The sequence below is a fragment of the Octopus sinensis genome, linkage group LG2, assembly GCF_006345805.1.
Source record: "Octopus sinensis linkage group LG2, ASM634580v1, whole genome shotgun sequence".
NCBI classification, from domain to species: domain Eukaryota; kingdom Metazoa; phylum Mollusca; class Cephalopoda; order Octopoda; family Octopodidae; genus Octopus; species Octopus sinensis.
Window position 1 is genome coordinate 196,485,111 of NC_042998.1, and position 25,527 is coordinate 196,510,637.

General features: G+C 38.8%; 2 protein-coding genes across 5 annotated transcripts in view; one reads left to right on the forward strand and one right to left on the reverse strand.

Annotated features, from left to right (window-relative positions):
- LOC115228146 (nascent polypeptide-associated complex subunit alpha, muscle-specific form) overlaps nucleotides 1–4,710 on the forward strand; it is a 48,786-nt gene extending 44,076 nt beyond the window's left edge. Inside the window, 1 exon segment of the mRNA XM_029798800.2 lies at nucleotides 2,343–4,710. Coding sequence (XP_029654660.2) covers nucleotides 2,343–2,863 — 521 coding nt within the window. The 3' untranslated portion in view covers nucleotides 2,864–4,710.
- Nucleotides 3,208–25,527, reverse strand: part of LOC115232647 (calponin homology domain-containing protein DDB_G0272472) — a 35,931-nt gene continuing 13,611 nt past the window's right edge. For 3 of the 4 annotated variants that reach the window (XM_036500664.1, XM_036500663.1, XM_036500662.1), the window contains 8 exons: nucleotides 25,251–25,368; nucleotides 22,864–23,592; nucleotides 21,284–21,476; nucleotides 18,063–18,227; nucleotides 14,841–14,986; nucleotides 10,256–10,400; nucleotides 8,485–8,615; nucleotides 3,208–4,296 (listed from right to left, as the gene is read on the reverse strand). In XM_036500664.1, coding sequence (XP_036356557.1) covers nucleotides 8,505–8,615; nucleotides 10,256–10,400; nucleotides 14,841–14,986; nucleotides 18,063–18,227; nucleotides 21,284–21,476; nucleotides 22,864–23,592; nucleotides 25,251–25,368 — 1,607 coding nt within the window. In that variant the 3' untranslated portion in view covers nucleotides 3,208–4,296; nucleotides 8,485–8,504. The remainder of the gene's footprint in view (nucleotides 4,297–8,484; nucleotides 8,616–10,255; nucleotides 10,401–14,840; nucleotides 14,987–18,062; nucleotides 18,228–21,283; nucleotides 21,477–22,863; nucleotides 23,593–25,250; nucleotides 25,369–25,527) is intronic. The other variant, XM_029802646.2, reaches the window with a different exon arrangement.

Consider the following 25,527-nt stretch of genomic DNA (forward strand, 5'->3'; position numbering starts at 1 on the left):
ACTTATGAAAACAAGACATTTGTACTACAGAGCCAGAGCTGGTTTCAGCCAGGTTGGTATCAAAAGGTTAAGAATTGTTTCTCTATTATATATTTTAACCCTTTCGTTACCACATTTCTATTGAGATGCTCTGTGTTTCTCTCTCGATTACTTTAAATATAACAAAGAATTTAGTAAAATAACTTAGTTATCATTCAGCTGGTATTAGGAACATAAATTGTGACTAAGGTTTGGTGGAAGATTTTGATTCAAAACTTATGAAAACAAGACATTTGTACTACAGAGGCAGAGATGGTTTCAGCCAGGTTGCTATCAAAAGGGTTAAGAATTGTTTCTCTTTTATATATTTTAACCCTTTTGTTACTGTATTTATTTTGAGATGCTCTGAGTTTCTTTCAATTACTTGAAATATAACAAAGAATTTAGTAAAATAACTTAGTTATCATTCAGCTGGTGTTAGGAACATAAATTGTGACTAAGGTTTGGTGGAAGATTTTAATTCAAAACTTATGAAAACAAGACATTTGTACTACAAAGCTAGAGCTGGTTTCAGCCAGGTTGGTATCAAAAGGGTTAAGAATTGTTTCTCTATTATATATTTTAACCCTTTCGTTACCACATTTCTATTGAGATGCTCTGTGTTTCTCTCTCGATTACTTTAAATATAACAAAGAATTTAGTAAAATACTTAGTATCATTCAGCTGGTGTTAGGAACATAAACTGTGACTAAGGTTTGGTGGAAGATTTTAATTCAGAACTTATGAAAACAAGACATTTGTACTACAGAGCCAGAGCTGGTTTCAGCCAGGTTGGTATCAAAAGGGTTAAGAATTGTTTCTCTATTATATATTTTAACCCTTTCGTTACCACATTTCTATTGAGATGCTCTGTGTTTCTCTCTCGATTACTTTAAATATAACAAAAATTTAGTAAAATAACTTAGTTATCATTCAGCTGGTGTTAGGAACATAAATTGTGACTAAGGTTTGGTGAAGATTTTAATTCAGAACTTATGAAAACAAGACATTTGTACTACAGAGCCAGAGCTGGTTTCAGCCAGGTTGGTATCAAAAGGGTTAAAATTGTTTCTCTATTATATATTTTAACCCTTTCGTTACCACATTTCTATTGAGATGCTCTGTTTTTCTCTCTCGATTACTTTAAATATACAAAGAATTTAGTAAAATAACTTAGTTATCATTCAGCTGGTGTTAGGAACATAAACTGTGACTAAGTTTTGGTGGAAGATTTTAATTCAGAACTTATGAAAACAGACATTTGTACTACAAAGCTAGAGCTGGTTTCAGCCAGGTTGGTATCAAAAGGGTTAAGAATTGTTTCTCTATTATATATTTTAACCCTTTCGTTACCACATTTCTATTGAGATGCTCTGTGTTTCTCTCTCGATTACTTTAAATATAACAAAGAATTTAGTAAAATAACTTAGTTATCATTCAGGGTGTTAGGAACATAAACTGTGACTAAGGTTTGGTGGAAGATTTTAATTCAGAACTTATGAAAACAAGACATTTGTACTACAAAGCTAGAGCTGGTTTCAGCCAGGTTGGTATCAAAAGGTTAAGAATTGTTTCTCTATTATATATTTTAACCCTTTCGTTACCACATTTCTATTGAGATGCTCTGTGTTTCTCTCTCGATTACTTTAAATATAACAAAGAATTTAGTAAAATAACTTAGTTATCATTCAGCTGGTGTTAGGAACATAAACTGTGACTAAGGTTTGGTGGAAGATTTTAATTCAGAACTTATGAAAACAAGACATTTGTACTACAAAGCTAGAGCTGGTTTCAGCCAGGTTGGTATCAAAAGGGTTAAGAATTGTTTCTCTATTATATATTTTAACCCTTTCGTTACCACATTTCTATTGAGATGCTCTGTGTTTCTCTCTCGATTACTTTAAATATAACAAAGAATTTAGTAAAATAACTTAGTTATCATTAAGCTGGTGTTAGGAACATAAATTGTGACTAAGGTTTGGTGGAAGATTTTAATTAAAACCTTAAGAAAACAAGACATTTGTACAAGAGAGCCAGAGCTGGTTTCAGCCGGGTTTGTAACGAAAGGGTTAAAAGCACTGGTGCCCCATAAAAGAGCACCTAGTAAACTCTGTAAAGTGGTTGGCATTAGGAAGGGTATCTAGTTGTAGAAACTGCCCCAAAACAAACAATTATAGCTTGGCAAGCTTGCCAGCTCCTATCAAAGCATCTGACCCATGTCAGCATGGAAAACATGTTAAATGATGATGATGATGTTGATGAAGATTGATTTGAATATTATTCTGTTTACTGTTTATTTATTTTACTCCCCTTTTTTAAACCAGCTCCTGCCAAGGCACAAGAAGAAGCAGCTGAGATTGAATTGGAAGAACTTGAAACCAAGTCAAAGAAACCAACCAGGCAAGGTCGACAAGTCAGTAAGAAAACTAAAGAAGAAGAAGAAAGCAAGAGTCCAGTATTGACACGAGTTCGTAGGACAGCTGGAAAGGAATCTGTCTCTCCTGTTAAAAAACGGACCACTCGAGGAGCAGCTGTTAAGAGTCCTGTGAAAAAAGGAGCCAAGTCTAAAAAAGTTAAGACTCCAGTCAAGAAAGTAGAGACTCCAGTCAAGAAAGTAGAGACTCCGGTCAAGAAAGTAAAGACTCCAGCCAAGAAAGTAAAGACTCCGGTAAAGAAAGTAAAGACTCCGGTCAAGAAAGTAAAGACTCCGGCCAAGAAAGTAAAGACTCCTGTCAAGAAAGTAAAGACTCCGGTCAAGAAAGTAAAGACTCCTGTCAAGAAAGTAAAGACTCCGGTCAAGAAAGTAAAGACTCCAGTAAAAAGAGTAACGAGATCTCGTCGTTAGCGGGTGTGTGTAAATAAGTTGTTTTTAATGTAAAAAAAAAAAAGGGCATTTCTGAATATATTATCCCATTTATCATTCCACGATTGTGTACATAGCATCAGATGAAATTAAATAAATGATTAATTGCATTTGATAGGATGGGGAGATTTTATATTCCACAAGATCAGGTTTATCATTATCATGTATAATAATTGAAAGATTATAATTTGCGGCCATCATCACATTGCTTATTAAGTTAGTTATTAGATCCTAATTGTAGCATTTCAGATTTTTGTTTCTTCAGGAAATGGCTGAAGATATTTCCTTTTTTTTTTTTTTTTTTTTTTTTTTTTTTTTTAATATATATATATCTATAAAATTTAATTTTAAAATCTCATATTTATTTCCATCATTTTTATTGCCTTGTTCAAGCCTCATCCCAGGAGTGCAAAATTTGAAACCATATTTAATGACTTACTTCCACTGATCTTCTTCGCTCCATGTCTTCTTCACATGAAGCAAAATGTATTTGAGATCTTTTTTTTTTTTTCCCTCCTCTTGCCTTTCCTGTTGAATGATGCAATGTGTATATGTTTGGGAAATGCATGAATGTTGAGTGTAAATGTGTCGTGAAAGAATATATACACTCTTTATTGGGTGAGTGAAGTATGTATGTGCGGATATCAAGTATAAATAGGTTTCCTTGTGATGTGCATGTGTAAGTGTCTGGTGCAAATGTGCCATGTGAAAGGATATACACTTTTTGTGTGAATGTATGTGAAACTGTATGTGAAGCATATTTGTGATACATGAATATATACCTCTTCTTGTGTGAGTGTGTATAAAAGTACATGAAGTGTAAATGTGCTATATGAGTGTGTATATATATATATATATATACTTAATATACATAATTCTTGTGTTGAAATATGTGAAACTGTATGTGAAGCATAATTGTGTAACGTGAATATATATGCCTCTTCTAGTGTGAGTGTGTATAAAAGTACATGAAGTATGATTGTGTTATAAGAGTGAATATAAACCTTGTGAGTGTATATATATATATGTGTGTGTGTGTGTGTGCATCAGTTATACGTGTGTCATACGAGTCTTTTACGATGTCTTTTTCGTGGCAAACAAACAGAAATCTATTTTTATTTCTTACATTTCCAATAACCCCATGTTACACCATCACATTCTTCAGCTCCTGGAATGAGTAACTTTTGACCACAGTTGTCTTTAAAAAAACGGTTCAGGTTTGACGCATTAAAAAAAAAAAATGCGTCTTTTAAAAAAAAAAACACAAAAAAAAGCTTTTTTTTTTTCTTCCCCATTTCTGTCCAATATTTTTCTTGTTTGGTTATATTCACATTTTCCTCATTGGCTCATCACTCATCTAGAAATGGCATTCTTTTATAATTTCATCCATCAAGGCACAAGGATTGAGTCTACTGCTACAATAAAACAAAAAGAAAATATATAATTTTAAAAAAATCTGATTCTTGTTTTTCGTTCGTTAGTTAATTTGTCAGTTCTGTTGTTTAATCAATAGCAATACTGATCTTATATCAGGTCCCTTTTTAGTTTATTATCATGTTTATTAGTTTGCAGGGTTGCTTTTTTTTTTCTCCCCTAGAAACTAATTAAACCATTTGTCTTTTCCCCCCCCCCCCCAATCATTCATATAAAAATTTTATAATTTTGTTGTTTTTGTTATCTGTATAATCTTTGTTCTTTTAAATAAAAAAAGCAAACAAATCACGGTCTTAAAAAGCTGACATCGAACCAGCTCTTCACTGCCAATAAAGAATTCATATTCCTCAGAAGAATGGTTGAACAAGAGAAGATAAAATTAAATAAGCGCAAAAATAAAATAATAAAATTTTTTATTTTTTCAACTCAAAACACATCCACACAAACACATACGTTGCCAATTTTTCTACTTCTCTTCTTTCGAAAGACATTATACAATATATATATATATTTTTTTTTAATCTAAGTTCGTTATGCAGTATTTTGTATTAAACAAAAAGACTTTTGTTTTACCTAAAATTTCGTATATCTTTTAATAATAATAATAATAAACACTTAATTCGTAGTACAAATACTGATTTTCTTTGAGCATTTTTATGTTACATAAATTAGACATTTCTATTCTTTGTAATCATCTACTTTTTTTTTGTTTTGTTAATTCTTTTTGTTTGTCTGTGCGTCCCTTGCAAATTAAAACATCTTCAGTTTCTCCACTCCCACATGAAAGTAAAATAAAACAAATACATGTCACACATCAAATTCATTTTTTTTTTTTTTTCAATCAATTGTAAATAATTTCAATTTTGTATCATTCAAAGCTTTTCAATCATAAAACACTTGTCTTGGTTTTATTGTTTTATCTGTGACTTTTTTTTTTGCTTGTTTCAGTCAAGGGACTGTGGCCATGCTGGGGCACCGTTTTGATGGGTTTAAGTCTAGGACTTATTCTATTGGTTTCTTTTTGCCAAACTGCTAAGCTGCAACAACATAAGCCAACGTTGGTTGTCACATGAGGGTGGAGGACAAAAACACACACACACACGACGAACTTCCACGCAGTTTCTGTCTGCCAAATTCACTCACATGGCATGGGTCAGCATTGGGGCTAAGGCAGGAGTCACATGCCCAAAGTGCCACGCAGTGGGACTGAACACAAAACCATGTGATTGCAACACAAGCTCCTTAACCACTCGGCCATGTCTGCACTTATTCAAGCATCAACTTTGTGTTATGGCCATGTATTTTAATGCCACTTTTAAGCTGGCATGGGTTTGAGGCGTTGTTTCATCTTGAATCAGGTTTTGTAATTAGTTTGTTGCCCCCCTAGCCAAATCAGAAAACCATATCTCATTCATACATTTTACTGCATAGTTTCCATCACTGGACATCCTTCCTAACACCAACCACTTTACAGAGTGCACTTATCATCATTTAATGTCCATATTCTGGCATGAATTGGATGGTTCGACAGAAACTGATGGCCCCAAGGACTGTACTATGCTCCGGTGTCCCCTTTGGCAGGGTTTCTAAAGCTGGATGCCCATCCTAATGCCAACCACTTCACAGCATGGACCGGATGCTTTTCTTGGGCCACCAGCCCTAATGAAATTGTCATGCAATCCACAAGATTACAAACCTTGAGTAGGGAAAGGTAAAATATTAGGGTAAAGGGCCAGAACATAACATCATGGCCCCAACACTAGAGACGTGGTCATGTCCAAGACAAGACTGGATGCTGCTCTAGTCTCTACACTGACTCTGCCTTCTTCCCTCTCGTTTCACTTGAATATCCAGTTATTCTCATTGAACTAAACAGAAAAATTAACTTGAATCTTAATATTCAACGAGAATTTTGTGTAAATAAAGTATGTAATATAGTTTAAATGCTATTAATTCATCATCATCATCGTTTAACGTCCATTTTCCGCGCTAGCACGGGTTGGACAGTTCGACTGGGGTCTGGGAAGCCAGGGGCTGCACCAGGCTCCAGTCTGATCTGGCAGAGTTTCTACAGCTGGATGCCCTTCCTAACGCCAACCACTCCGCGAGTGTAGTGGGTGCTTTTTACGTGCCACCTGCACAGGTGCCAGGGGGCTCCAGCCTCGGCCACGATCTTTTAACATGCCACCGGCACGGAAGCCAGCCAAGGCGGCGCTGGCAACAGCCACGTTCGGATGGTGCTTTTTATGTGCCACCGGCACAGAAGCCAGTCGGGGTGGCGCTGGCATCGGCCACGTTCGGATGGTGCTTTTTATGTGCCATTTCTGTTGGAATACACTGCCTTTCTTTCAATTTTTGAAATAATGAATAATTTAATAAAATAGCTCTGCATTAATATTCCTCACACTTTCCATTGCATTGTTGCCTTCATTGAACTCATGAAGCAAAATATGTTGAATATGCTCCGTTGTCACTTCCATTATAGCTTTGAAGAGATAACTTAAAATCGAACTGCACTCTTCAAAACTTGCACTAAGAATAAGTACAAGGTAAAATTATTACCTGCTTTTATAGCAAGTTGACACAGGTAGTTTATCCCATCCCGCTCTGACTTTTAGCTCATGCAATTGAAAAAAACCACATTATTTATGGGATGACCCAATAGAATTGTTTTAACATGCACTTTTCCATGCTTGTATGGTCAAATAGAATTCATTGAGGCAAATTATCTACGGCCAGATGGCTTTCTTGTCACTGACCCTCACTTGGTTTCTATGCAAGGTATATAATCCCTTTGTGTATCAAAAACAAACGTCTAGGACATACGAGCCTTTTTTTTTTTTGACGTTGACAAACGTCAGTCAACATGTCAAGAGGGCTGGACATACTTTTGTGACTGACAACAAACACACAACATCTTTATTTAATAACGAGGTGGTTGTTTTGTTTACAGTTAACAAACACGTTTACCACAAGCAGAAAATACAATATCATTCACATATACAAATATAGATCCGGGGAAAGGCATTGTACATTTTGGGGGGAGATCTTTCCCTTGTGATTGAGATAATGGTACTCCCATATTCCTGAGTTTCTGACGAATATTGGCACCGGATATTTTGCTCTGGCTTATCTCTGAATCATGTCAGTAGGGTGGTGGAGAGGTGATGTGCAAGCCTTATTGGACCTTACTGGTAGAGCTACTTTCTGATGCCTGGTCAAGTAATTGGAAGCTGTGGGTCCAAACCTAGGTGAAGTTGACCTCATGCACAGGCATTGCTGACATTTTGCATGAAAAAGGGTCAGTGATGGTCTTTCTCAGACACAAGTGGATAGCCATTATATCATATATGTTACAGAGATGTACTTGCATAGCAAGTGACCTGATCTGAGATTGTGTGCTGGAACGAAAACAATTGCAGCATGGAAGGTGTTTATAAGCCATTTAAGAAACACACAAAAACCGTTAGATTCACTTCAACATTTAAATTTAATTTGCCAAAATATTTTTACTGCTTTGAGACCACGACCTGTTCACCGACAAAATTCCATGCTGTACAGAATTTTGTCAGTGAACAGGTCGCAGTCTCAAAGTGACAAAAATATTTTGGTAAATTAAATTTAAATGTTGAAGTGAATCTAACGGTTTTTGTGTTTCTTAAATGGCTTATAAACACCTTCCACGCTGCAATTATATATAAGGTTAAAAAGGAACATACGAGTTGATATATATGGGAAAAAAAGTCAAGATAGACAATGCTAAACTGATTTTATAAAAAACATTTCAGTACCGGTTTCAGTCATTGAGACTTTTTCAACTGTAAGTATGGAAAACAATTAAATTTTGGAAAAATTAAAAGAATATTTGCATAGTATTCAAATACAAGGGCATTTTCCTTGTTTCTGTCTGACAATGACTGAACCCACAAGAGAAAGAGAAAAAGACAGAAACAAGGAAAATGCCATGCAAATATTCTTTTAAAAAACCACGGAGTGGTTGGCGTTAGGAAGGGCATCCAACCGTAGAAACATTGCCAGATCAGACTGGGCCTGGTGCAGCCTTCTGGCTTCCCAGACCCCAGTTGAACCATCCAACCTATGCTAGCATGGAAAGCGGACGCTAAACGATGATGATGTACAACTAAATGCAAGAAAATATATATTCAAACCTTAAGTATATCTTGTATTACTAAGTCCATTTCATAGTTCGACTGGGAGGTCTCCAAGCTAATTTCGGTTCAAAGTAATTCATGTTTTGCTGTTGTTTCTTTGATGTCGCTTCTTTCTCGTTTTCTTCCTGCTTTCCCAACAAACGTCAAAGATAATATGAGAATAGAAATAATTCCAGATATCATCAAAAATCAATGGAAATTGTAGTTGTGATCCCTGTGCCGGTGGCACGTAAAAAGCACCATCCAAACATGGCCGATGCCAGTGCCGCCTTGACTGGCGTCCGTGTCGGTTGACACGTAAAAAGCACCAACTGATCATGCCCGTTGCCAGCCTTGCCTGGCACCTGTGCCGGTGGCATATAAGTAGCACTCACGGAGTGGTTGGCATTAGGAAGGACATCCAGCTGTAGAAACATTGCCAGATCAGACTGGAGCCTGGTGCAGCCTCCTGGCTTCCCAGACCCCGGTCGAACTGTCCAACCCGTGCCAGCATAGAAAGCGGACGTTAAACGATGATGATGATAATAAATTGAGAAAATGATGAATATTGTCACAACTAATCGCCAGATTTCCTATGAAGTGGCTTACATTGTCTGTTGGTTCACAGAAGCAGACACCATTGTAATAAGAGGAGAGTAAGAAGGTAAATTAATGTTAATTGAGAACAGGTATATTAAAAAAAATGAATCTTGCTTTGTTATTTCATTTATAAGGTGCAACATCCTGAGAACAGATTTCCCCAACTTCTTATTTCTTTATTGCCCACAAGGGGCTAAACATAGAGGGGACAAACAAGGACATCAACTCCAGTGCGTAACTGGTACTTATTTAATCGACCCTGAAACTGTCCGTATACTTCATATATGTCCACTCATTTTCTGCTCTATGTCTCTACCACTTTTGTAATCTCTCCTCCTTGTCACTATTCCTACGTTCCATGTCCCCTAACTTTGAATACCAGTCTGTGGTAAGAAGTTTGCTTCTCAACCATATAGTACCAGGTTCAATCCCATTGCTTGGTACCTTGCACAAGTGACTTCTAATACAGCCTCAGGCTGACCAAAGCCATCTGGCTGGATTTGGTAGATGGAAACTGAAAGAAGCCTTGTCATATCTTAGTTCGTCCCCTACAGCTGGTGTTAGTTTGTTTACCTCCCCATGACTTAGCACCTCAGTAAAAGAGACCAATAGAATAAGTACTAGACTTAAAAAACCAGTACTGGAGATGACTTGTGTGACTAAAAATTTTTCAAGGTGGTGCCCCAGCATGGCCACAGTCTAAGGACCAAAACAAGGAAAAAAGAAAAAAAAAGAAAGAAAACCAGATTACTTATTCCTTTCATGACATCAAATTCCCCACCTTGAGTTATAACGAGAGAGAATAAGGCCTTCTTTGGTGTACTCTGAATTGTCCCCTGCCTCATCATCATCATCATCATCTTCATCGTTGTCGTTTAATGTCCGTTTTCCATGCTGGCATGGGTTGGACGGTTTAACTGTGGACTGGTGAGCCAGATGGCTGCACCTGTCTCCAATCTGATTTGGCAAAGTTTCTACATCTGGATGCCCTTCCTACTGCCAACCACTCCAAGAATGTAGTGGGTGCTTTTTACGTGCCACCAGCACGAAGGCCAGTCAGGTGGTACCGGCATCAGCCACGCTCAAATGGTGCCTTTTATGTGCCACTGGCACCTGCAATCAGGTGGCAGTGGGATCCATCAAGATTACTGATTCAAAAGTGATGGCCACTTTGTGACTCAAATATTACCTTTCGTATCAACCACTGCTTATAACTTGCGTAACTCAACATTTCTTTCTCTAGCTTGATCGTCTCTTTTTCTTTCAGTGTCATTTCCAACTTTTGCTTTTGGTTCAACTTTGCCTCGTGAAGAATATTTTCCTTTCTCTGTTTCCTGTAAAAAAAAAGAACAAATTGGATTAATAACAGATGCCCATTTCTGGAAATTGCAGGCATAAGACTATCAATTTCTAAGAAGCTTCCTTCCCAACCATTTGGTTTCAAGTTCAGACTCCATTGAGCAGGTGTCTTGCCCTAAAGACCTGGGGGAGGGGCAAATCAAAGCTTTGTCGGAGGAACTGGTAGATGGGAACTGAAAGAAACCTGTCAAATATACATCATCATCATCGTTTAACATCTGTTTTCCATGCTGGCATGGATTGGACGGCTTGACTGAGGGCTGGAGAGCCAAGAGGCTGCACCGGGCTCCAGTCTGATCTGGCAATGTTTCTACAGCTGGATGCCCTTCCTAATGCCAACCACTTTGAGAGTGTAGTGGGTACTTTTTACATGCCACTGGCACAGGAGCCAGTCAGGTAGCAATGTCATTGGCCATGTTCAGATGGTGCTTTTTATGTGCCACCAGTATGGGGAGCCAGTCAGGGCGAGGGGGCTGGCGTTGACAACATTCGGATTGTGCTTTTTACATGCCACCAGTACGGGGGGGGGGGGCAGTCAGGCAGCAATGGCAATGACTGATTCATGAATGGTGCTTATTGCGTGCCACCAGCATGGGGAGCCAGTCAGGCAGCACTGGCATCGGCCACAACTACAATTCCCATACATTACACATAAATATATGTGATCCTGGAGATTGCTTGGAGATACAAGTGACGTCGTATAAACCTGCCTAACCATGTGTCTTAACAGCAAGAAACTATTTGTAATTTGTATCTTTATACCTATGTACATTGACTGATATTTATCTTACACTGGATGGAGTACCTTTTTTCTGTTGACCTTACCATAACAGAACTACACTCTGTGTGTTTGTGTTTGTGTATCTCCTTGTCTTGACATCACATCATCATCATCACCATCATTGTTTAACGTCCGTTTTCCATGCTAGCATGGGTTGGATGGTTTGACTGGGGTCTGGGAAACCAGGAGGCTGCACCAGGCTCCAGTCTGATCTGGCAGTGTTTCTACAGCTGGATGCCCTTCCTAACGCCAACCACTCCTTAAGTGTAGTGGGTGCATTTTACGTGCCACTGGCACAGGTGCCAGGCGAGGCTGGCAATGCCCACGATTTGTTGGTGCATTTTATGTGCCACCGGCACGGAAGCCAGTCAAGGCGGCGCTGGCATCAGCCACATTCGGATGGTGCCTTTTACATGCCACCGGCACAGGGATCACAACTACAATTTCCATTTGATTTTTTGATGTTGATGTACTTGACTCATGACGGTTGTTAATGACCCTCACATCATACAAGTGACATACATTTCCAGTCTTCTGTGATAAACATGTCCAGCCATGGGGAAAATACTATCTTGCTTAGAAACAGGTAAGATGGACGTCTGGTAATAATAGAGTTTCAGAGGTTGAACAGCTGCAATGCATAGCAACACATGTTGTTCAGTGGTCAAAGTAATCAGCTATCTGTCAGAACCATTTCACATCCCATGCTTGGTTCATCAGGGTGGTCTGCTGTCACTTCGTCTGTATTACCTGGCTCTCAAGCCACTGCTGTGAAAGCTGTAACAGCTGAGGGGCATCCCTTTCAAACAGGGATACAAGTGAAAGTGGATGACATCACCATCATAGTGTTGGATGCCTCCAAAGTGAAGATGGCTGGCATCATTCTAAAGGAATACAAGTTGGTTGCAAGGGCCAAAATTAACACTGACAAGTCAGTGGACTTGTGGCTGGTCACCTGGAGAAGCAGGTAAATGCTGTCATATGGTATCATTGAACACTGGACTGACAGGCAAGTTAAACTGCTCAGAGAGGACACTTGGCATTGGTGTTCAAGATCTTGGATAGTGGTTTTCTACAATGGTCCCTAGAGGTCCTCCTGTATCAAGAGGATCAAATCATCATCATCATCATCGTTTAATGTCCGCTTTCCATGCTAGCATGTGTTGGATGATTTGACTGAGGGCTGGCGAACCTGATGGCTGCACCAGGCTCCAATCATGACCTAGCAGAGTTTGTACAGCTGGATGCCCTTCCTAACGTCAATCACTCCAAGAGTGTAGTGTGTGCTTTTATGTGCCACCGTCACAGGGGCCAGTCAGGCAGTACTGGCAACGACCTCGCACAAATCTTTTTACACATGCCACCAACACAGGTGCCAGTAAGGCGATGCTAGTAACGATCACACTCGAATGGTGTCTTTTACGTGCCACCGGCATGGAAGCCAGTTCGCCGCTCTGGCAACGATCATGCTCAGATGATGCTCTTATCACCTTACTAGCACGGGGCACAAGTGCCAGTAAGGTAAGGAATAATCTTCATTTTTTTTTTATCTGGTGGATATAATGTATATCCTCTTTCTATGTTTTATCTTTATATATAAAAGTGAGGTTGTGTGCTGTCTGTCTCCTACGATTTAGATTCCTAACTACTCCCACATTTTGCGGTGCAGTGTAACCAAAACCGGGTATCTTATAGTCGTGATTCATATCGAGCCCTTCTGGGTATTAGCACGCATCTACAATGAGTCTACAATTTTTAAAAATATTTACCATCTTTTTTTCCATTTTAATGCATTTTTTCGCTATTATATAAGGGAAGTAACTCTCTAAAAATGTCTACGATGAGTCAACAATTTAAAAAAAATTTACCATCATTTTTTTCCATTTTAATGCATTTTTTCGCTATTATATAAGGGAAGTAACTCTCTAAAAATGTCTACGATGAGACGATTTTTAAAAAATTTACCATCATTTTTTTTTCCCATTTTTAATGCATTTTTTTGCTATCTTTTGGCTATAACTCTCTAAAAGTGCTTATATAGTTATTTCCCTTACAAACCCGAGCAACGCCAGGTGATACTGCTAGTATTGTATATAAAGCATCCTTTCTACTTTATAAAAAGGGATTTTTATATCATTTCATTGTATGTAAGTTCTCACATTTTATGTCTGTTGTTATTTTATCCCTCTCATCCATTGCCCTGGAGGCAAATGAAAGACATTATCATACTCTCTTTTACTCTTGTACTTGTTTCAGTCATTTGACTGCGGCCATGCTGGAGCACCGCCTTTTAGTCGAGCAAATCGACCCCGGGTCTTATTCTTTGTAAGCCCAGTACTTATTCTATCGGTCTCTTTTTGCCGAACTGCTAAGTGACGGGGACGTAAACACACCAGCATCAGTTGTCAAGCAATGCTAAGGGGACAAACACAGACACACAAACACACACATAAATATATGTATATACATATATACAACAGGCTTCTTTCAGTTTCCGTCTACCAAATCCACTCACAAGGCATTGGTCGGCTAGGGGCTATAGCAGAAGACACTTGCCCAAGATGCCACGCAGTGGGACTGAACCCGGAACCATGTGGTTGGTAAGCAAGCTACTTACCACACAGCCACTCCTGCGCCGATCATCATCATTTTTTAAAAAAGTTTCTTTATTCGCTTAACTTTTCCAGATTTGTCTGTCACATCTCAGCTCCATCCCACAGCTTAGAGATGCAACACTTTTCTCAACACATGTTGTTCTAAGTACTCTTTTCTACTTTAGACACAAGGCCCGAAACTTTTGGGGAAGCGGGGAGGCAGTCGATTAGATTGACCCCAGTATGCAACTGGTACTTAATTTGTTCTAATTATTGCTGCCAACTGAATACTTCCAAAAAGTTTGGTATTTGCAGCTTTTGACACCAGAATATTGCTCTCTTTGAGGTGGTCCCAAATGAACTGATTACAATTGGTACCACACTCGTTTCTGAGGCTCTGTGGATGCATTTCACTTCCCATGGTTGGTACTTCCTGACTTTCTCATCCTCTGTCACAAGGCCAAATATCCCTGAAAGTTTCATCTGAATACATCCAGTGGTTCTAGGGATATCTTGTCCAGAGAAAAACACACAAACAAACAAACAAACATGACTGAAAACAATACCTCCACCTTAGCGAAGGCAGAGGCAATAAACATATTTGAATGCAGTTCTCTATTTAAGAGATGAGGAATTATTTACATTATTTACATTATTTACATTTGACGGATATTTGTCCTCATCTTTTTTGTTTTTAACACAACATTTCGGCTGATATACCCTCCAGCCTTCATCAGGTGTCTTGGGCATATGACGTAGTGGTTAAGAGCATGGGCTACTAACCCCAAGATTCTGAGTTCGATTCCAGGCAGTGGCCTGAATAATAATAATAATAATAACATCAAAAATACCTTAGGAATGAGAACCCAGGTTCAAAATTTCCCCAAGACACCTGATGAAGGCTGGAGGGTATACCAGCCAAAATGTTGAAACAAGATGAGGACAAATATCTGTCAAATGTAAATAATGTAAATAATGTACATAATGTATATTTGAATGCTAACAGAGAAATAAATAGATGAAGGAAAACACCAACTGACCAGATAAGAAAGGCACCTGTATTCTTTTTCTCTTTCCAGGATTTCTCTTCATTCGCTTTCTGCATCTTCAAACGTTCATTTTCTTGTTTACTTTTCCATTTCTCTTTCAAAATTTTGTCCTTACTTTCTTTCCAAGCGTTAAAACACTGTAAGAGGAGAAAAGAGAATGTCAACCTCTGATACTACCACATACTATTATTATTATCCTATGTTTGACTTTTGCTTTACATTTGCACAAGCTGGCTCCAGGTCTCACCCAGAGACCTCAAGAGACAACAAGTTGGAAGTTCATGTTGGTGTTATGCCTACGGTGCCATATATTTGGTTTTGTATTTAGTGTTGTACTAGTGAATGTCTAAAAAAACCATACGAAAATTATGTTTGTTTTAAAACTTGAGACTACATAGAAAGTATTTTGCGTAGGATATGAGCAGTTTCCATTAGCACTATCTTTTGAATATCTGCCATTTTGGGGTTTCCTGGTATCTGAGTTAGGTAGCAATCAGCCCCTTTTGCTATCATTCCCAGGGCACCTATGACAACAGGTATTGTTTTAGTTGATTATTATTATTATTATTATTATTATCATTATTATTATTATTATTATTATTATTATTATTATTATTATTATAATGATGATGATGATGATGTTGTTGTTGTTACTAGTAGAGATACCTGGCCTTGCTCGGGATTAAAATGGCATAGATTTTTATTGTTTTACTTGTTTCAGTCATGTGACTGTGGCCATGCTGGAGCACCGACCTTGGTCGAAGAAATCAACCACAGGATTTATTCTTTGTAAGCCTAGTACTCATTCTGTCAGTGTCTTTTACCAAACCGCTAAGTTACGGGAATGTAAACACAGCAACATCAGTTGTCAAGACACACACACACATACACATATATATGACAGTCTTCTTTCAGTTTCCAAGTACAAAATCCACTCACAAGGTTTTGGTCAACCTGAGGCTATAATAAGCATATATATATATATATATATATATATATAGGGAGAGTTTATGAAAAAAACAAAAGACGAAGACAGGTGGTGTACAAAACAAACAAATGTATTAGTATAACGCTCAGGAATAGAAAAAGTCTTTTACGTTTCGAGCCTACGCTCTTCTACAGAAAGGGACACAGAAAAAACTAGGAGAGAAACAAGGAGAGAAAAAATGTGTGTAGTGGCTACCGATCTATCATGGCGTCTGACTCGGACAGAAGGGTCACACACGAGAGGGAAAGTAGGGGAGATAACAAAGTAAAGATGACCCCCCAACATGAAGGTGTGTGGGTGTATAAGAGAGTATGTATGTGTGTGTGAAAGAGGGCTGGTGGTCTGGACGTGTGCATGTATGTATGTGTAGGTGTGAAAATGTGGGGATGGGTAGTGTGTTGTGATGTGATGTGTAATGTTGCATGGTGTAGTGTGGTGTGGTGTGATGTTGTTGGGAGGTGGGGGAGGCGAGAGTGGAGAAAGCACGGGTGGGGTGTGGCTTCAGCTGAGGGTTGGTGTAGAGTTGGGATTTGTGGGTAGGTAGAGGGTGAGGGTAAAGGTGGGGTATGTGGGATAGGATGGGGGTGGGAAGGATAGGGAAGGTGGAGTAGGAATGTGTAGGGGTGGGTGGGCTTATGGGGGAGGGGAAGGTGGGTATGTGAGTAGAGAGAGGAGGAAAGAGAGAATGAGAGAGAGAGAGGAAGAGAGGGTGAGAGAGCAAGAGAATAAGAGAAAAGAGAGAAAGAGGGAAGAGAGAAAGAGAGTAGGAGAGAAGAGAGTAAGAGAGAAGAGGGAAAGAGAGTAGGGGTGAAGAGAAGTAGGAGTGAAGAGAAGTATGTGTCAGGGCAAGAGAGGAGAGTTGTGTGGGAGGAAGTAGGAGGGAGGGGGAGAGAGAGGAGAGAAGGAGAGTGAGGGAGCAGAGAGAAAGAGAGTAAGAGAGAAGAGGGAAAGAGAGTAGGGGTGAAGAGATGTAGGAGTCGGGGAGGAGGTTAGATGAAGAGGGGAGGAGAGTTGAGCCCAAATGGCGTAAAAGAGCGGAGATAGAAGATTAATCCCTGTTCCCTGTTCACATATATATATATATATATATAGTAGCTGACATACCCGGTAATTCCCAGGAATGGTTCCATTCTCATAATTGTTTCGCTAATCCAGTAACAACAACACAAAGAAGTATGTAGCCCTTAAAACAGTTTTTGTACATTTACAGAGAATATCAAACTGCCTTACACAGGGTCTTGTTTTTAGGAATTCCCAATAAGTTATGAATACCCAAATTGTGAAGTCAGTTATGTAATAACATGAAATTAATTAACCTATAGTAAGAATTCCAAAAAAGTAGCCCCGAAAAGGGCTTTAATACATTTCCAGAGTATATAGAACTTGGGATGAAATACTAATAAGGTATGTATACTAAAATCATGAAATATGTTACATAATAACAGGCTAATCAGATATGTGATAATAACAATTCAAAGTAATTAACTATGAAAAAAAGCTTTTGTGCATTCCCAGAGAATATTTCCCTCAGGGGCGCTAGTGTTGGTATATTCGTAAATAAGTCATTAACTGAAATAAGTGGATCTATTGTTTAGGAGAATACTATTTACTTGTTTAAGCGTTGTACTGGATAAATTGAGAAAATAACTAAAATAGTTCAAATACTAAGAAATAAACATACTGAAAATGAATGGGTTATTTCCCTTGGAAGCTTAAAAATTTTACACCCATCTTTCACTCACGCCAAATGTTATTCCTCCCGCCTTTTACCCGAACATTTTTTCAAAATCAATTTATACTTAAAACCTCCCCAGACACATAAATAATGTGTACGTGAAGTTTAAGAAAAATCGGTCAAGCCGTTTTGGCACAAAACGAAGACATACTGATACACACACACACACACACACAGACATTTTCAGTTTTAATATGTAAGATTAATAATAATAATAATAATAATAATATTATTATTAATATATAAAGGATTGAGATAACTCCTCCAGAAGATATAGACTCAAAATTGATGATGATGATGATGATGATGACGACGACGACAACGACGATGATGATGATGATGATGATGATGGTGGTGGTGGTGGTGGTGGTGGTGGTGATGATGATGATGATGATGATGAAGGTGATGGAGGTGGTGGTGGTAGTGGTGATGATGATGATGATGATGATGATGGTGGTGGTGGTGGTGGTGGTGGTGACGATGATCTTACTTCTTTTGCTCCTTGGATTTTGTTAATTTTCTCTTCATTTTCTTTTTTCTTTTTTTCCTCTTCCTTTTGCTTTTCCAGTTTCAACTTTGTCTTTAGAAGTGGATCTTTCTGTTGTTTCCAAACATTAAATGACACCGTGGCAACAGACAGCTTTTCTTTTTGTTCCTGGATTTTAAAATGTTTATACCTTTTCATTGAACCAAAATTTATTATGCAATGCACAACATAAAACAGACATAGACAACTAAACTAAATCCAGCACTATCATCATTATTATTATTATTATTATTATTATTGAGTGAGAGAGCAGTTCATGCCATCAAAGTGACACTGGGGTAAAATATACAAAGCCCAGTATACCCATCATGTCTACCCGTCTGATAAAGGTACACCAGGCACATGCATCACAACCATGTGTGCGCGACATGGTGATCTCATATCAAGATAAACAGCGCATGACCTTGCGGGTGGGGCCCAGTTAGAAATTTCTTCAGGTTGAGTAGCCCATGCCGCTCAAAAGGTCCCTGAATAAGGGTTGTTTAAGGATGTTGAAAGAACCACCCATGTTTCCAGAGGTGAATTATTCAAACCCCAAAGAATCCCTCTCAACACATGAGTATGATGCTCCCCCACTACTTCTGCTCGTGATCAGAGATGCATCTATCGTCAGCCACCAAGGGACATGCTCAACTGGTTATGGTCACACAACTGACAAGCAAATCTGTGGTATTGAGCAGAATATTTGCTGTAGCCCACCTTTTATACCAAGACAAAACAATGTACATGATAACACTTCCAATCAGTTAAGATCAGAAGCCATGAGAGCCACTGCCTGGTACTGCACCAGGGCAAGTTCTGCATCAGGGCAATATCATTATTATTATCATGATTTGAGCATGGTCATTACCAGTGCTGCCCGACTGGCTCCCATACTGGTGGCTCGTAAAAAGCACCATTCAGGCGTGGCAGATGCCTGAACCATCTGACTGGCTCTTGTGCCAGTGGCATGTAAAAAGCACCCACTACACTCTCAGAGTGGTTGGCATTAGGAAGGGCATCCAGCTGTAGAAACTCTACCAGATCAGATTGATCCTGATGCAGCCTCCTGGCTTCCCAGCCTTCAGTCAAACCGTCCAACCCATGCCAGCATGGAAAGCGGATGTTAAACGACAACGACGATGATGATTATACATAAAGTGGCAAGCTGGCAGACTTGTTAGCACTACTACTACTAATACTACTACGGCTGCTGCTGATGCTACTACTACCACCACCACCACCACCACCACCACCACCACCACCACCACTACTACTACTACTACTACTACTACTACTACAGCAGTGAGGTGGCAGAATCATTAGCGTGTTCGATAAAATGCTTGACTGCATTCCTTCCAGCACAACTTGCTATAAAAACAGGTAGTAATTTTACCTTGTGCTTATTCTTAGTGCAAGTTTTGAAGAGTGCAGTTCGATTTTAACAGCTGATATTTCAAAGCTTTAATGGAAGTGACAAAGGAGCATATTCTGCATATTTTTGCTTCATGAGGTCAATAAAGGCAACAATGCAATGGAAAGTGAGAGGAATATTAATGCAGTATATGGGGATCGGACAATAAGCGTAAGCCAGTGTCAATGGTGGTTCCAGAAATTCTGAGCTGGAAACTACAGTCTGGAAGACAAGCCTCATCCTGGAAGATATGTAGAGCTCGACGAAGACATCCTGCAAGCCCTGGTGGAACAAAATCCCATTGTAACTGTTGAGGAACTAGCAGAGAAGCTTGGATTTGGTCATTCAACCAGTCATTCAAGTCAGCGCTAGAAGAAAAACGACCATCTTTGGTTTCAAGACAAAAAATGTTCTTCCATCAGAACAATACTCAACCATAAACAGCAAGGATGATATTCCAAAGACTGGAGCAGTTTCAATGGGAAATGATGCTCCACCCACCATATTCACCAGACATTGCCCCATCTGATTATCATTTATTCTACAGTCTTCAAAACCATTTGGACAGAAAAAATATGAATTCTGTAGACAAGGTCAGAACAGTACTGGAGGAGTGTTTTTCGTCACGGACAAATGAATTTTGGAAGAAGGGCCTTGCAAGAAGGGCCTTGCAAGAGCATTATAGAAAACGAAGGAGAGTATATTTTAGATTAAAAAAGAACAGTGTTTATCTTAATTTTGAAAAATAAAAGAAGTATAAAAAACCGCATTATTTATGGGATGACCCAATATATATACAAAAGGGTTCTTTCAGTTTCTGTTAACCTAACCCACTTGCAAGATTTTGGTCAGCCTAAGGCTATAGTAGAAGACACCTGCTATCCCTGTGCTTATATATATATATATATAATATATATATATATATATATATATATATATTATGTGCTATCTATTACTTCTTTCAGTCATTTGACTGCGACCATGCAGGGGCACTGCCTTAAAAGGCTTTTAATTTAACAAATTGACCCCACTAATTATTTATTAAAGTCATTTGCCAAACTGCTAAGTTACAGGGATATAAACAAACCAACGCCAACTACTAAACCATGGTGGAGTGAAACAAACTCATAGGCAAAGATTTGCACACACACACACATGCACTCATGCATCAGGCTTCCACACAGTCAGTTTCAGTCTACCAAATTCACTGACAAGACATTGGTTGACCCAGAGCAACAAGGGAAGACACTCGCCCAAGGTGCTGTGCAGCAGAATTGAACCTGAAACTATATTTTGCTGAATGAGTTTCTTAACATCGCAGCCATGCCTGCACCTACAACAGGCTTCAGTACAGTTTCCATTGACAAAATTACACTCACAAGGCATAGGTAAGTCAACCGAAATCCATCTCAGAAAACACAGTCCCAAAATGCTGTGCTGTGCGTTTGAACCTCAGAACCATGATGCTATGAAACTAACTTCTTAACTCCACAACCATCATCATCATCATCGTTTAACGTCCGCTTTCCATGCTGGCATGGGTTGGATGATTTTGACTGTGGGCTGGCGAACCAGATGGCTGCACCAGGCTCCAGTCTGATCTGGCAGAGTTTCTACGGCTGGATGCCCTTCCTAACGTCAACCACTCCAAGACTGAAGTGGATGCTTTTACGTGCCACTGGCACGGGGGCCAGTCAGGCGGCACTGGCAACGACCATCAAAAAATAAAATACAAAACCAATCAAAAATTAAAATCAAAATGTTGTTTTACGTTTATTTTCTTTACTTCGTCTTTTTCTTTTTGCTTTTGTATCTCCTTAATCTTCTTATCCTTCACTTGGCGCCACTTCTTAAAGGTTTCTTCACGGAGTCGGGTTACATCCGATTCCTTTGGTGGATCTTCAAAGGATATTTTGGTGTCTTTTTGTTTGGTTTTGGTTTTAGTTTCGACATTGGAAATTGTTCTGGAAATAATTAAATTAAAAACAAATATATTTAAAAGAAGAAAAAAAACAATAAATAATTAGAACAATATGTTAATTGGATAGTTTAAATTTATGCATGTGTGTGTATGTAATGCAGTAAGAAGCAGAATAAAAGACACCTGATGAAGGGTGGAGGGCATATCAGCCAAAACATTGTGTTAACAACAAATAAGATGAGGACAAATATCTGTCAAATGTAAATGATGTAAATAATGTAAATAATTATTTGTAATAGGCGCAGGAGTGGCTGTGTGGTAAGCAGCTTGCTTACCAACCACATGGTTCCGGGTTCAGTCCCACTGCGTGGCATCTTGGGCAAGTGTCTTCTGCTATAGCCCCGGGCCGACCAATGCCTTGTGAGTGGATTTGGTAGACGGAAACTGAAAGAAGCCTGTCGTATATATATATGTATATATATATGTGTGCGTGTGTGTGTTTGTGTGTCTGTGTTTGTCCCCCTAGCATTGCTTGACAACCGATGCTGGTGTGTTTAGGTCCCCGTCACTTAGCGGTTCGGCAAAAGAGACCGATAGAATAAGTACTCGGCTTACAAAGAATAAGTCCCGGGGTCGATTAGCTCGACTAAAGGCGGTGCTCCAGCATGGCCGCAGTCAAATGACTGAAACAAGTAAAAGAGTAAAGAGTAAAGAGAGAACAATATGTTAATTAGATAGTTTAAATTTATGCATGTGTGTGGGCATCTGTGTATGTGTGCATGTGTGTGTGTATGTAATGCAGTAAGAAGCAGAATAAAAGACACCTGATGAAGGGTGGAGGGCATATCAGCCGAAATGTGTTAACAACAAATAAGGTGAGGACAAATATCTGTCAAATGTAAATAATGTAAATAATTTCTTTTTATTCTTTTACTTGTTTCAGTCATTTGACTGCAGCCATGCTGGAGCACCACCCTTTTTAGTCGAGCAAATCGACCTCAGGACTTATACTTCGTAAGCCTAGTACTTATTCTATTGGTGTCTTTTTGCCGAACTGCTAAGTTACGGGAAAGCAAACACACTAGCATCGGATGTCAAGCGATGTTGTGGGGGACAAACACAGACAGACACACACACACACACACACACACACATATATATATGACGGGCTTCTTTCAGTTTCTGTCGACCAAATCCATTCACAAGGCTTTGGTCGGCCCGAGGCTATAGTAGAAGACACTTGCCCAAGGTGCCACGCAGTGGGACTGAACCCGGAAATATGTGGTTAAAAAAATCGTTAAAAAGCGTATTGCATTTATCTTCTAAAATTTGTTAGGTTAATAGTTAATCAACTCTTTTCGTCAAGGTACCCGCTAATTTACAAGTAACCTAATAACTAGAACAAAATTAATTGTAAAAAATGTACTTACTTTTGGGTTTGGAGAGATTGGGGTTGTAATTCCTTCGAAACAGACTCTTTTCTCTTTGTGTCCTCACTTAATAGATCAGCTAACTGTGCAAAGTCTTCCTGTTGGTTGTTTGGACTAAGGGTTCTCTCAGACTGTTCTGATTGTCGTCTCTGCTTACGAGGCTTCACTTTTGGTTTGTCAATATCAATACTGGAACCATCTAATAATGCGGTGGCACCATTCTTGGAGATTTCACTTCTCTCTTCTGAATTGTTGTCGTTAAAATGGTTCTCTGATTTGAAATTCTCTTCTTGATATTCTGTGGCCCCTTTTTCATTTTCAACAGATCCAGCCATTTTCTGAACTGTTTCTTCTGCTTTACTGCTTTTACGTTTGAGCAAACTCGAAAGGATATCATCATCATCATCGTCGTCATAATAGTTAGAAAATTTCTTCTTTGGCGCTTTATCTTCTGCATCTGCTTCAAGAGTTTCTCGTTGACTCTCAGAGATAGAATCTTTCGTCTTAAAAGCGCCAGGCTCTTCTCGTAAGCTACTGTTGATGTCGTCTTCATTACTCTCATCTAGCTTTTGTAAGGAATTATATTTTGACTTCTGATTGCTTGTTTCAAGAAACGGTTCTTCAGAAAAGCCATTTTCTCCAAGAATATCGGATAAACTTTTACTTGGTTTAGAATTTTTATTGGCGGGAGAAGAAACAGAATCTGTTTTATGAATTCTTGGTGTTGGTCTGTAAGAGTAAAAAAAAAAAAGTAATTTAATCTTAGAAGCCAAATCTTTTGCATCTTTTAGTCAATAGAATGTGGCCATTCTGGGGCACTGCCTTTTAAAGTTTTTAGACAAATGGATTGGCACCAGTACTCAATTTGTTAAGCCTGGTATTTATTCCATCAGTCTCTTTTGCTGAACTGCTAAATTACAGGGACATAAACACACTAACACTGTTGGGAGGTGGGGGGGGGGGCGAGAGTGGGAAAGCACGGGTGGGGTGTGGGTTCAGCTGAGGGTTGGGGTAGAGTTGGGATTTGTGTGTAGGCACATAAAAAGCACCATTCAAACATGGTCGATGCCAGGTCTGCCTTACTGGCTCCTGTGCCGGTGACACATAAAAATCACCAACCAATCATGGCAGATGCCAGTAGCCCCAAACGTGATTGATGCCAGGACCACCTCATTGGCTCCTGTGCCAGTGGCACATAAAAAACACCCACTATACTCCTGGAGTGGTCGGCATTAGGAAGGGCATCCAGCTGTAGAAACATTGCCAGATCAGATTGGAGCCTGGTGCAGCCATCTGGTTCGCCAGACCTCAGTCAAACCGTCCAACCCATGCCAGCATGGAAAATGGACGTTAAATGATGATGGTGATTATATATATATATATATACATACACACACACACACATTTATACACATACATACATACATATACACATATATATACATATACACACATATATATACACACATACACACATGCATATATGTATATATATTTCCTTTCTTACACTGGTCCTGTAGCTGACCAGCTGCAAATTATCTGTCTCTCCATTCTCCATCCTTCAAGACATTTTCTAAGCACTACCCACTGTTCTCGTCCCCTTGGCCCCAAGGCCGTATTTTATTTGACTGTTCATCCTCATCCACCGTCCTAAATCACATTCTGTGTTGTTTTGCTTGTTTTGTTTTGTTTTCTTTGCTCTTGTCCTTAATTCTCTGCAAGAAAACTTCTCTTTGCAGGCACCGCCAATTGGGAAGCACCAAATACTATATTTAAATTTTAACATATAAGTATGTGTATATGTAAATCTATTTACACATACACATACTTATCTGTTAAAATTAAAATACAGTATTTGGTATCGAACTATGATAAAGTTATTTAGAGGCCTGATGATTGGGGTTAGATTTTCAGAAACGTTCCTGTAAAACATTGCGTGCTTAAGGAACCGTAAAAGAACCTCAAGAAAGACGTGTAGCTGAGAAATGAGTGGGAAGTATTAAATTAAAATTCTTTTATATGGTGGGATGAAGGGGACTACTATCTCTAAATAACATATATACTTCCTCATTGAGAATAATTTGAACCCCTGTGATGCCGGAATTTCTATTCCCTAATAAATAAAATTATATATATATATATATATATATACATATATATATATATACAATGCAGTATGGAATTTTGTCAGTGAACAGGTCACAGTCTCAAAGCGACAAAAATATTTTGGCAAATTAAATTTAAATGTTGGAGTGAATCTAACAGTTTTTGTGTTTTAAATGGCTGTAATTATTTTCGTTCCAGCACATGACCTCAGATCAGGTCACTTGCTATGCAAGTACATTTCCAGAAATTATTGATGTTTTTGAAAATTTTTCAGAACTCACATTGGAGAAGGTGTAGCTGTTGTCTCTCTTTTATCATTCTTTGCTTCTTGCATGGTTTTGGTACTTTTCAGAAATCTGTGTCGTGGAAGATCTGTTTCAGAACAGCTCTGCAATGACTCTACAAGAAAGATGTAAGAAATAAATTATGAGAAGAATGTTTACCAAAACCCAAAATGTGTGTGTGTGTGTGTGTGAGAGAGAGAGAAAGAGAGAGAGAGCTCTTAATCATCTCTCACACACTTTCCACACTCTTCTACACTTACCTATTCACCCACTT